This window comes from Neoarius graeffei, chromosome 14 (assembly GCF_027579695.1).
Source record: "Neoarius graeffei isolate fNeoGra1 chromosome 14, fNeoGra1.pri, whole genome shotgun sequence".
Taxonomy (NCBI): domain Eukaryota; kingdom Metazoa; phylum Chordata; class Actinopteri; order Siluriformes; family Ariidae; genus Neoarius; species Neoarius graeffei.
This window is the reverse complement of record NC_083582.1, coordinates 26,033,798-26,047,251: the sequence shown is the minus strand read 5'-3', so window position 1 is coordinate 26,047,251 and position 13,454 is coordinate 26,033,798. Positions and strand designations below refer to the sequence as shown.

The window sequence follows — 13,454 nt, the reverse complement described above, 5'->3', positions numbered from 1 at the left end:
CTGCAACTAGTGGTCAAAATGGGAACTACACCAAGTGCCAACAGGAATCACTCTGCCCCATGCTCACTATGAACGTTTTGTTTATTAGTGGGCAGAACAGTTCCTCTTATTGCCTCATTTGTGCTCTGAATTTTGCATAGTGAGACAATGGTGATAGTAGCAACAATAACAACTGTCAAGCAAATGAATTTCTTTCTTTAAAAAAAAAAAATCCATCTAAATGCAAGTCATCAAAACAATCACTGTCATCATTTTAGTCCATAGTTTCAGTCCTTTCCCAGATTTGAAAGTATGCAATGAGCAAATTTAATCTATACTGTTATCAAGCTAGCTATGCAAGTTGTTAATGTGTCTTTGGAATGCAATAAGCCTGCAGGCAGACACCAACCACTTATAAAAGTTATAGGGCCAGATTTACAAATGGAAACCACCTTTTAGCATTAAAAATTCTCAGTATTTACTAAAGACACAGGAAAAGTTGGCAATGAAATGGGATGGGCAAAGTTATTTTTGTGACTGACCTCACTGCATATGTATTTGTAGGATTTTCCATTTCAGAGTTCAAAATTTGGGGAAGGAGTTTATTTAAATGAAATCATGATTTACAAAAAGGTTTGCGGTAGTCAATTTACTACTAATTGTGCCATTATTTAAACGCTGAAAAAAAAAGCACTTATTAATTCTGTGCGAGACAGATACTGAGTGCACAGGTAGCATGTCGGAGCAGAAATTGAGTGAGCATGCACAGAATAGGATTTTGTTTGCTCAGATTAATATTTTCGCTTCGAAATAAAATTTGTGCACTTGTGCAAGTCCCACTGTGCACTCAGAAACAAGATATAAAACAGAGCATGTGGTGGAAGGGAGAGAATTTCCTCCAATTGTGTTAATTTATTTGGAATGACAGCGTTATCAGAACGTATCTATTACCAACATGTTATTCTGCACCCATTTGAGACAATACACTAATTTGCACTGCTCTTGGTAGATTGCGCTGGTAATTACTGAAATGAACTGGCTGCGTTTGTATTAATTAATTTGCACATCATCAGTAGATCAGAACTGGTCACTCCCGTCTGCTTCCCCCCCCCCCTTAATTGCAGCCTCACACTCATTTGCCCTGTTTAATAAACCTGGTCCATGTCTGATTTCACTGAAGCGCTGATTGAAAGAATTGTGCATTTAAATGCTCATGTTACATTTCCAAGCAAATTACACTGCCCTGCCTAAATAAATATACATTTTTTTTTAAAGGGGGCACGCATTCTAATATTTGGTTGGACTGCCTTTAGCTTTGATTACAGCAAGCATTAGCCATGACATTGTTTCAATAAACTTATGCAATGTCAACATTTATTGCAGTCCAAAGCTGGATTAAATTTTCACCGAGATCTTGTTTGAATTAGAATGCCTGTCATTGTACACAGTACAACAAAATTGAAGTGCTTCATGTCTGTCTCGTTTTATAAGACAAACAGAAAACAAATACTAAAAATATTAAGTGACAAGTTATTGCACAGTTTTGTTATTGCACTTAATTTATGAGGTCGTAAGTCATGCATTTGCAGCATTCACAGTTCTGATGGCCCAGGGAAAGAAACTGAGTCAGTTTTTCTTTTCAAGCTCCCGTAGCGCCTCCCTGAAGGCAGGAGAGCAAACAGTTTGTGACCAGGGTGAGAATTGTCCTTGATGTTGCTGGCTTTGCTCAGGCACCATGCGTTGGAGATAGTTTCCAGAGAAGGCAGGGGACAGCCAATAATTTTCTCTGCTGTTCTGGTGACCACCTGGAGGGCTCATCTGTCTACTGCTGAGCAGCCAGCATACCACACTGCGATGCAGTATGCCAGCACAGTCTCGACAGCCGAGCAGTAGAATGTCACTAGCAGATTCTCATTTAGTTTGGCTTTCCATAGCAGCCTCAGGAAGTGCAGCCGCAGCTGGGATTTCTTAACCACCTCCTAAGTGTTTACCAACCAGGAGAGGTTCTGTGAGATCGTCAGCCCTAGGAACTTGAAGGTTGAGACCCTTTCCACTTCTACTCCATTTATGAGGAGTGGGGCAGGTTCATCTCTGTGTCTCCTTTAGTTGATAATCATATCCTTGGCTTTGCTGATGTTCAGTGCCAGGTTGTTGTTTGCACACCATACGGACAGCTCCTGGACCTCGTTCCAAAACGCTGACTCCTCACCTCTCGTGATGAGATCAACCACTGTGGTGTCATCCGCAAATTTGATAGTATTTGAGGCATGGATGGGAGCGCAGTTGTAAGTGTACAAAAGTGTAAGTGTTGTCCCTGTAAGTGTACAGGGACAACAGTAGCTGATTTTAAGCAGGATGGGACTGTAGCTTGTAACAGGGAAAGATTGCTCCTGGAGAGGGAGTGTGAAGGGCGTGGTAGATGGTGGGAGCAGTTTGACTGAGTATGGCAATGTTGTCTCAAACCAGGAAAATAAATGGTTGAGTTCTTCTACCAGCGAGGGGTCAGCACTAACAGTCACATGTGAACTGCCCTTATAGCTGATCTGCTGAAGTCTCTGCCACACCTGCCTTGGGTTATTGTGTATTAGGTGGTCCTCTATTTTCCTCTTGTAGTCCTCCTTGGTTGCTTTAATGCCTCTCCTTAGGCCAGCCCTTGCCACACTGTACTGAGCCCTGATACCTGACCTGAAGGCAGAGTTGCATGCTTTCAACAGAGACTGTACCTCCCTAGTCACCCAGGGTTTACGGTTGGGATAGACCCAAATGTGTTCACCAACCGTTACATTATCTGTGCAGGTTTTTATATAGGACAAAAAACAAACAAACAGTCTCTCTGTATGCTTCCAAGTCCTGATATTCAAATGTATTCCAATCTGTGCGTGCAAAGTAATCCTGCAGCTGAATGAGAGCGTCCCCTGGCCAGATTTTATTAATCCTAATGTCAGGCTTAGTCTGTTTCCTGAGTGGGGTGTAAGCTGGCAGGAGTAGCAGTGAGAGGTGGTCTGACAGACCCAGGTGTGAAGAGGTACTGCTCTGTATGCTTGCTTTAAGTTGGAATAGGCATGGTTTAGTGTGTTCTTCCCCCTGGTGGCACACAGTACACATTGTACAAATTTAGGAAGCACAGTCCCTTAGGCATACTTAATTAAAGTCCCCAGCAATGATAAGCCTGTTGTTGTTTGTTTACGGTGTCATACAGCAGGGCAAGAGCAGTGCTAACATTAGCATTCGGTGGAATATATACAGCAGTCATGAGTACAGCCATGAACTCTCTTGGCAGACAGAAGGGTCTACAAATCACAGACATTGCATCCAGGTCAGGAGAGCAGTAACTGAATATGTGGCTTACAGTTTGTGCACCAGTCATTGTGAAAATAGATACACAGGCCCCCTCCTCTGCCCTTACCAGAGTCTTCATTTCTGTCATGAGGGCGGGTGGAGCAGTCTGCTAGCAGAATTGCAGTGTCCAGGATCCACAGATGTAGCCAGGTCTCAATTATGATAAATCACAAATGGTGGCATTTGCTGTGATTTGCAACTCCAATTTGTCCATTTTGTTGATGATGGATCATGCATTAGCGAGAAAGATGCTTGGAACCAGGGGCTTATGGGGTTGTTTTCTCAGTTGAGCCCATAGGCCAACTCGGCAACCTCGCTTTTGCTTCCGTTCCCTTCACTGTCTGCGTCTCCTCACTGGCCCGGCTACAATCTAAGTAGATCCCGGTGGTCTTGTTATATCATGCGGCATGTTAGGAGCTTGTTGCAAAGTGCTCCTAACATCGATGGGACACTGCAATCCAATATTGAGCAAGTCAGCATGACTGTATATGTGTTTTGCATGATAGCATGTCCTAACACACATTACACACAGTACATACATAATAGACATTGTGTCAGAGAGCCAAAAGCCACTGCATGCTGCCATCTTGGTTGCCCTGTGCTTGCGCTTGGACAGTTGAGGATGGGAGAGTCGAACCACTGCATGTCTTTGAACGCAGATTAGGTACAATGGGGCCACTGCAACTGGCACAAGCTGTAATTATTTTACTTACACACACACACACACACACACACACACACACACACACACACACACACACACACACACACGTCTTGCAAAAGTATTCATCCCCTTGGTGTTTGTCCTGTTTTGTCGCATTACAAGCTGGAATTAAAATGGATTTTTTGGGGATGAGCACCATTTGATTTACACAACATACCTACCACTTCAAAAGGTGCAAATTGTTTAATTATTGTTTGTCTCACAACAACAACAACAACAATAATAAAGATGAAAAACAGAAATCTGGAGTGTGCATAGATATCCCTTTTCATATGAAACCCCTAAATAAGAGCTGGTCCACCAATTCACTTCATAAATCACACAATTAGTTAAGATCTGCTTGTGTGCAAAGTGTCACATGATCAGTCACATGATGTCTGTATAAAAATCAACCTGTTCTGGAAGGACCCGGACTCTGCAACACTACTAAGCAAGCAACATGAGAACCAAAGAACATTCCAAACAGGTCAGAGACAAAGTTGTGAAGTATAGACCAGGACTGGGTTATAAAAACAATCCCAAACTTTGAATATCCCACAGAGCACCATTAAATCCATTATAGCAAAATGGAAAGAATATGGCACCACTGCAAACCTGACAAGAGAAGGCCGCCCACCAAAACTCACAGACCAGGGAAGGAGGGCATTAATCAGAGATGCAACAAAAACACTGAAAGAGCTGCAAAGATCCAGAGCGGAGATGGGTGTATCTGTCCACTTTAAGCTGTACAATCCACAGAGCGGGCTTTATGGAAGAGTGGCCAGAAAAAAGCCATTGCTTAAGGAAAGACATTTGGAGTTTGCCCAGCAGCATGTGGCAGACTCCCCAAACACATGGAAGATGATTTACTGGTCAAATGAGACTAATGTTGAACTTTTTGGCCATCATGGGAAATACCATGTGTGATGCAAATCCAACATCCTGAGAACACCATTCCTACAGTGAAACATGGTGGTGGCAGCATCATGCTGTGGGGATGTTTTTAATCTGCAGGGACAGGAAAGCTGGTCAGGACGGATGGCACTAAATACAGGGCAATTCTGGAGGAAAACCTGTTTGAGTCAGCCAGCGGTTTGAGACTGGGATGAGGGTTCACAGTCCAGCAGGACAATGACCCTAAACATACTGCTAAAGCTACACTAGAATGGTTTAAAGGGAAACGTCTTAGAATGGCTTAATCAAAACCCAGGCCGCAATCCAATTGAGAATCTGTGGCATAACTTGGATTGTTGGACACTAACGCAATCCATCTAACTTGAAGGATTTGGAGCAGTTTTGCCTTGAGGAATGGGCAAAAATCCCAGTGGCTAGGTGTGCTAAGCTAATAGAGACATACCCCAAGAGACTTGCAGCTATAATTGCAGCAAAAGGTGGCTCTACAAAGTACTGACCCTTTTTATTTTTTTTGGGGATGGGAATACTTATGCACACTCCAGATTTCTGTTTTTTTTCCATCTTAATTATCGTTTGTCACAAAACAATTTGCACCTTTAAAAGAGGTAGGCATCTTGTGTAAAATCAAAAATGGTGTTAACCCCGCAAAAAGTCAATTTTAATTCTAGCTTATAACGCGACAAAACAGGACAAACACAAAAGGGGAGGAATACTTTTGCAAGACACTGTGTGTGAGAGAGATTTTTTTTTCCAGATTTGTGTGGCGTATACAGTGGGGCAAAAAAGTATTTAGTCAGTCACCAATTGTGCAAGTTCTCCCACTTAAAAAGATGAAAGAGGCCTGTAATTTTCATCATAGGTATACCTCAACTATGAGAGACAAAATGAGAAAAAAAATCCAGAAAATCACATTGTCTGATTTTTAAAGAATTTATTTGCAAATTATGGTGGAAAATAAGTATTTGGTCAATAACAAAAGTTCATCTCAATACTTTGTTATATACCCTTTGTTGGCAATGACAGAGGTCAAACGTTTTCTGTAAGTCTTCACAAGGTTTTCACACACTGTTGCTGGTATTTTGGCCCATTCCTCCATGCAGATCTCCTCTAGAGCAGTGATGTTTTGGGGCTGTCACTGTGCAACACGGACTTTCAACTCCCTCCAAAGATTTTCTATGGGGTTGAGATCTGGAGACTGGCTAGGCCACTCCAGGACCTTGAAATGCTTCTTACGAAGCCACTCCTTTGTTGCCCGGGCGGTGTGTTTGGGATCATTGTCATGCTGAAAGACCCAGCCACGTTTCATCTTCAATGCCCTTGCTGATGGAAGGAGGTTTTCACTCAAAATCTCATGATACATGGCCCCATTCATTCTTTCCTTTACATGGATCAGTCGTCCTGGTCCCTTTGCAGAAAAACAGCCCCAAAGCATGATGTTTCCACCCCCATGCTTCACAGTAGGTATGGTGTTCTTTGGATGCAACTCGGCATTCTTTCTCCTCCAAACATGACAAGTTGAGTTTTTACCAAAAAAGTTCTATTTTGGTTTCATCTGACCATATGACATTCTCCCAATCCTCTTCTGGATCATCCAAATGCTCTCTAGCAAACTTCAGACGGGCCTGGACATGTACTGGCTTAAGCAGAGGGACATGTCTGGCACTGCAGGATTTGAGTCCCTGGCGGCATAGTGTGTTACTGATGGTAGCCTTTGTTACTTTGGTCCCAGCTCTCTGCAGGTCATTCACTAGGTCTCCCCGTGTGGTTCTGGGATTTTTGCTCACCGTTCTTGTGATCATTTTGACCCCACGGGGTGAGATCTTGCGTGGAGCCCCAGATCGAGGGAGATTATCAGTGGTCTTGTATGTCTTCCATTTTCTAATAATTGCTCCCACAGTTGATTTCTTCACACCAAGCTGCTTACCTATTGCAGATTCAGTCTTCCCAGCCTGGTGCAGGTCTACAATTTTGTTTCTGGTGTGCTTTGACAGCTCTTTGGTCTTGGCCATAGTGGAGTTTGGAGTGTGACTGTTTGAGGTTGTGGACAGGTGTCTTTTATACTGATAACGAGTTCAAACAGGTGCCATTAATACAGGTAACGAGTGGAGGACAGAGGAGCCTCTTAAAGAAGTTGTTACAGGTCTGTGAGAGCCAGAAATCTTGCTTGTTTGTAGGTGACCAAATACTTATTTTACCAAGGAATTTACCAATTAATTCATTAAAAATCCTACAATGTGATTTCCTGGATTCTTTCCCCCCATTCTGTCTCTCATAGTTGAAGTGTACCTATGATGAAAATTACAGGCCTCCCTCATCTTTTTAAGTGGGAGAACTTGCACAATTGATGGCTGACTAAATACTTCTTTGCCCCACTGTACTTCCAACAACACTTATTGCTGCCAGTACATTGCTTCTTGGTCCATACAGAGTCATCAGTCTGGCAAATAATCCATAGTAGTCCTGCCTGTCTGCCAGTTCCTGTAGTTCCTCAGCTTTTTTGCACCATCATCTGTCTTTTATGGCTCAGATTTCTTGTTGCACTTTCACTTTAATATCTATGAAAGCTTTCATGCTTCTATCGGAGTTCTCTTTTAGACGTAGGTTATAAATTTTGCATTTTTCTTCGAACAAAGCTCAGATAGAATTGGCCTGTTCTTGAAACCAGTCTGATGTACTTTTCTTCTGCTATCCAAGTACATCACTTACAGTTGTGTACACAATGTATCTTTCAGCCGTCGCCACATGTCCAACATTTTCTGTGTCTTCTTGATCAGGGCGTTTTCCTGGAGAGCAGCTGTAATAGCCATTGAGTTTGCACCGTGTCCTCATTCTTCAAACTTGTCTATGTTTAGTTTCTTATTTGTTGTGGAGGCTGCTCTCTTGCATCTAGGAAATACATGTCTGAGTCTCAGCTTTGATTGGACCATATAGTGGTCTGTTGAGCATTCAGCTCCTCGCATTACCTTTGTTGACAGAATCTCTTTCATGTTGGATCTATGAATCATGACAATCAAGGAGATTTAAGGTGTTTGGATCTTGGGTGGCACCAAGTGAAGTAATTTGTGTCTGGTTGGTGAAAGTAGGCATTAGTGATGTATAGTTCACATGGAGTACAAAAGTTGAGCAGAGCTCACCATTTGTGTTCCCATTTCCCTTGACAAATTTCCCAGTAGTACCTTCGTATATTACATGATCATTCCCTACTCTTGCACTGAAATTTCCCAGGAGCAGAAGCTTCTCTACTTGAGGTACCGTCTACCCCACCAGCTAATTCGTAATAGAAGGCTTCTTTTTCTTCATCAGGATAGGTCATGGTAGGTGCATACACACTGATCAGGTTTAGGTAACGATCATTCCCTGTGGGTACATGTAAACTTATGATTCACTCAGATATTCCCCCTGGTAGTGATGGTAGTTTGCCAGCTATCTTATTCAAAATGGCAAAAGCAACTCCTGCATTTTTTCTTCTGTCTGTATTCCCACTCCAGAAGGTGTATTCGCTTTCTTGCACTTGTCCTTGGCCTTCAAGCCTGGTCTCTTGGAGTGCAGCAATGTTGATGCTGTAGCAATCTAGTTCCTTCGCAGTCAGAGCTGTTCTACGCTCAGGTCTCTTATCATTGTCCAACATGGTGCAGACATTCCAAGTCCCAACTATCAATTTCATATTCTTTGTTTTTCTACCGCTATTATGGAGACCCGCTGGCCACGGTGAGCCAGCCAGGTAAGGACTGGGTAAGCTTTCTTTACCCCACCTTTTCTAGGGGTACATTTAATCATGTAGTAGTGTTACATCAGAAATGTTTGATCAACTAAATGAACTGCATTATTTGACTTAAGGCTATTTAGCCACACTGGGGGCACTGGCTTTTCGACCAGAATAAATTTTTCTGCTCTCATTGAATTTTTTGCATACATAGCTTATTCAAGTTAATTCAAGTCTGGTCAACCCTCAAGTGCTTATTACAGGGTTTCTCCAAAAATTCACTAGATAGTAACCAATAGCATAAGTCAAGTATGATAGCCTGCTGACTTTTTTTTTTTTGATGTTATTTAACATCAATCTGCCCCACCAAAACCTATGGTCACAATTTCACTTCATGTTTATTTTACCTGGATCATGGCCACTAGGCTGTCCTCTGTATTCAGACCCATCTCTCTTTGGAGCTCCTCAGCCTCTTTGTGCTCCTTCTCTGCCTAGACAACACAGATGAGTGACATTAATGCTACTCAGACAAAGCTCCATATGTTGGCTGAGAAGTCCTGATGAAGGAAAAGCCACTGACCTTCCTCCTGCGTGTGGCCTTTTTCTTGGCACCTTCATGAGTAAAGGCTCTGTAGGCTGGCACGTCTTTAGCATCTACGGCTTGCCGCAGAATGTCCCGCACGCGAGGCTCGTCCTCATGACTACTGCACAGTGCTGACTCCATAATGCGATCCATGTCTCCCTCATGCAGTAGGTACAGCCTCTTTAGGTCCTGCTTCTCTTCCTCAGAGTCCTTATACTGCTTCTCAAAGTCAATTATGTCCTGCAAAGTTATCTGAAAACACAGTTTTGCACACAAAGAATTTAGGACCCTTAAATTATGACAAAGACTTGTTTAGCAAGGTGGGAGAATGGGTAATTTAGATCATTCCTCCAGATTCATTTGAATCCTGAGGCAGCCACCAAAAAAAGTAAAAAGGGCAACCTTCTACAACCCAGGGTAGGATCAGATCTTAACATAAGACAGGGTGTCATTTGAAAACTACCTTCACCCTGCCTTATCTGTAACTAATACAGCCCTGCAACCCTGCTCTGACTCAAGTCCACCAATTATGGTCTGCTAGTGAAGGCCAGATTACCAGATCTTTTAGCTCAATCATCCCAAGGCCATCCATCCATTTTCTACCGTTTATCTGGTTCTGGGTTACGGGGGCAGCAGTTTCAGAAGTGATACCCAAACATCCCTGTCCCCATGCACCTCCTCCAGGGGATGCCAAGGTGTTCCCAGGACAGCAGAGAAATATAATTCCTCCAGCGTGTCCCAGGTCTGCTTCCAGCTGGACATGCCCAAAGCACCTCAGCTGGCTCCTTTTGATGTAAAAGGACCAGCGACTGCACTTTGAGTAGGGCTCGACATTAAGGACTGCTCGATTGCCCGGGGACAGTGAAACATGCATTCAGGCAAGTGGGATATGTCCCAGACATGCCCAACTGGGCAAGTTGGAATGAGCATATATTACTTACTAACACCACAAAAATTAGGCTTTGATATTTTATTTCATTTCAGTTCCTTAAAGCGTCCCTCACTACATATCCGTCATTATGTCTTGGCTGTTTTCTTACTCTCAGTTTCATTTACTGCTTTGCAAGTCATTTTGTAGTATGGTACGCGTACTGTTTATAGACCCCTTGCACATGACGTCACGCATCACATGACAATTACAGCTGGGGTCAGACAGACACAGTCTTTCACGCAAGCAAGGCTTAATCTGTCTTCAATATGGTTAATTTTTGCACTGTTTTTGCTTATTCAAACAGAGAAATAGATAAAATGCATTACAGTCTCCCCACTGTCAAGAAAAATGTTAACAAATAGAAGCAAATGCTTCAAGAACAACGAGGAAATGAGTCATTAAAGAACATGGCTAAGCCTGAAAACTCCAGAGAAATTCACAATTGTATTTAAAATGCATTTTATAAAAACAAAGTCGTGAGTGAGTATGGAAGAGTTTTCTTAAGAATCTCGTTTTATTTTTTTCTGCCTGCACTTGAGTTAGCTCCTTCATGAAAGTGTTCGATTTTCTTACAGGTGAAGCAGCTTCCTTATTTAACACAGAAAACCTAGATTAGTTTCAAACAACTTGGGCATAAAAAAAAATCTCAACAAAGAGTGACATGCACAATATATCCTGAAAGAACAACAGATTAAGAGCAGAGAGAGCTGGAGCTTTGTGTCTCTTATAAGAGGAACACAATCCTGTGCAAAATTTCTCCATGGAGTCAGTGCAGTAATGAACCTTCAGTCTGAGAGTTCTACACAAAACACACTGAACTTTACAACAGCTGCACGCATGTGAAATGGAAATAAATCGACTAAGGCAGGAAAACTATTTTGGATAAAATTGTTATTGTCCGTTACACACTGATCAACCTGTGTGACTCCGTTGTGCCTTTTGAATCAAGAATAAATGAAGTGGGAACTGAACATTAACCGTTTATTAAAAATATTTTTACAAAGGTGATTATAGTTGGTGTATAACTACAACTACAACGACGACTTCGCTTGGTTTGAGGCATACAACAGCACGGCCGCACAGAAATCTTTTCCCCCTCTTGGCGACCAGGTACTGACGCTATCCCCGGTCAGTGTGAGGAGATCATTCAGCAGGATCAACGCTCGGAAAGCTCCTGGACCTGACAACATACCTGGTCGTGTGCTGAGGGACTGTGCGGGGGAACTCGCAGTTGTCTTCACAGACATCTTTAACATCTCGCTGAGTCAGGCCATTGTCCCTACATGCTTCAAAGCCGCCACCATCATCCCTGTCCCACAGAAGGCTGAACACCCCTCCTGTTTCAATGACTACCGTCCGGTGGCACTCACCTCCATCCTTATGAAGTGCTTTGAACGGCTAGTCATGCAATACAATAAGGCTACATCCACACGACAACGGCAACGAGATGTTATTTAAAAATATATCGCGTCCAAATGGGCAACAATCAGTAAAATATCAGGTCCATATGGCAACGCAACGCTTGCTGAAAATGATGCAATACACATGCCACACCTCTAGGGGCGCTGTAAGACGGTCCCTTCGGAGACACCAGAACAATAGAAGTAGTAAGGACGCATGCGCATAAACTATTATGCGCGAGACTTCATATTAGCCACAAAGTCAGGAAAATCTGTTTGTAAAATTACATTATAATGACCAAATACAATGAAAAGTATTTTTCCAGTCTCACCTGTGAAAGGTAATCCCATGTGATCTCGTTTGGACGGCAAACCTGTTGGTACAGTTAAACACAGCTAATCTTTATTCTCCGCTTTGACCTCTCCAAAATGGCGGCGAGGATGACGTATGATTCTACGCGGAAGGCGGCGTCTTTAATGGTCCGGAATAAATTGAATGATACACGTTGATGGATTAATTTGTTGTTTCTCACCTGTGAAAGGTAATCCCATATAATCTTGTTTGGATGGTAAACCTGTTGGTACAGTTAAACGCAGCACATGAATCTTTATTGTCCGCTTTGACCTATCCAATATGGCGACGAGGACGACGTATGATTCTACGCGGAAGGCGGCGTCTTTAATGGTCCGGAATAAATTGAATGATACACGTTGATGGATTAATTTCTTCTACGCCCTTTTTGAGGAATGTATTGTAGAACTTAAACCCACATCTGAAGAGGTGAGATCGCTCCTTTTTTTTCCCCTATTTTTGCTGGCGGGATTGACTCTGCCCTAAGGGCAGAGTCTCTCTCTCTCTCTCTCACTTTGCACCATTACACAATAAATATTCACAGTGAAAATATTTTGTAAGCGCGTTTCATGAACCAAGTTATAGGATTTGTTGACAACTCGCATCGAGTTCGTTACACTTCTACCCGGCGTGAAGCACTCACAGTCATGTGGTTGTGACGTCATCGTAAACAAATCCGTTCTACTCATCCAGACGACTTCACAACGGCAACGTTGCCAGATCTTTCCACTCTGGAACCCGTTCTCAAAAAGATTGCGTTTTGGGCACCCAAAACGCCGGTGCCGTGTGGACGCCAGGCCTAAACGATAAGCAATTGTATTGGAGTCACCTGAATTCGTTGCCGTGTGGACAGGGCCTAAGTCTATCCTTCCCCCCTCCCTGGATCCCTTCCAATTTGCATATTGGTCCAATTGCTCAATCGATGATGCCATCTCCACTGCCCTCCACACAGCCCTCACACATTTAGACACAAAAGCATTTAACATAATGAAAAGCATTATGTTAGAATGCTATTCATTGATTTCAGCTCAGCATTTAACACCATCATCCCCCAATAGCTCATTTTCAAACTGGACAGGCTGGGGCTGAACACCTCACTGTGCAACTGGCTGTTAGACTTCCTGACCGGGAGACCACAGGCAATACGGGTCGGCAGTAACACATCCAGCACCATCACACTGAACATGGGGGGGGGGCCAAGGATGTGTGTTGAGCCCCCTTCTATTCACTCTGACAACACATGACTGCACACCGTCGCACAGTTCTACCCTCTTCATTAAGTTTGCAGACGACACGACTGTGGTGGGTCTCATCAGCAACAACGATGAGAAACTACAGGAGCGAGGTGAGCTGCCTGGCCTTGTGGTGCAGACACAACAATCTCTCTCTGAATGTTGATAAGATGAAGGAGATTGTTGTGAACTTCAGGAAAATGCGCACCCAACATGCTCCTCTAACCAACAACAGTACTGCCGTTGAGAGGGTGACCAGCACCAAGTTTCTGGGAGAATGTCTCAGAGGACCTGTCCTGGAGCAATAACAACATCAC

The 13,454-nt window shown here is 43.1% G+C and overlaps 1 protein-coding gene across 1 annotated transcript in view; it reads right to left on the bottom strand.

Annotated features, from left to right (window-relative positions):
• dnajc9 (DnaJ (Hsp40) homolog, subfamily C, member 9) overlaps positions 1 to 13,454 on the bottom strand; it is a 68,740-nt gene that overhangs the window by 988 nt on the left and 54,298 nt on the right. The window contains exons 4-5 of the mRNA XM_060939478.1: positions 9,220 to 9,474; positions 9,047 to 9,130 (exon numbers count right to left, since the gene is read on the bottom strand). Of these exons, the coding sequence (XP_060795461.1) occupies positions 9,047 to 9,130; positions 9,220 to 9,474 (339 nt within the window). The remainder of the gene's footprint in view (positions 1 to 9,046; positions 9,131 to 9,219; positions 9,475 to 13,454) is intronic.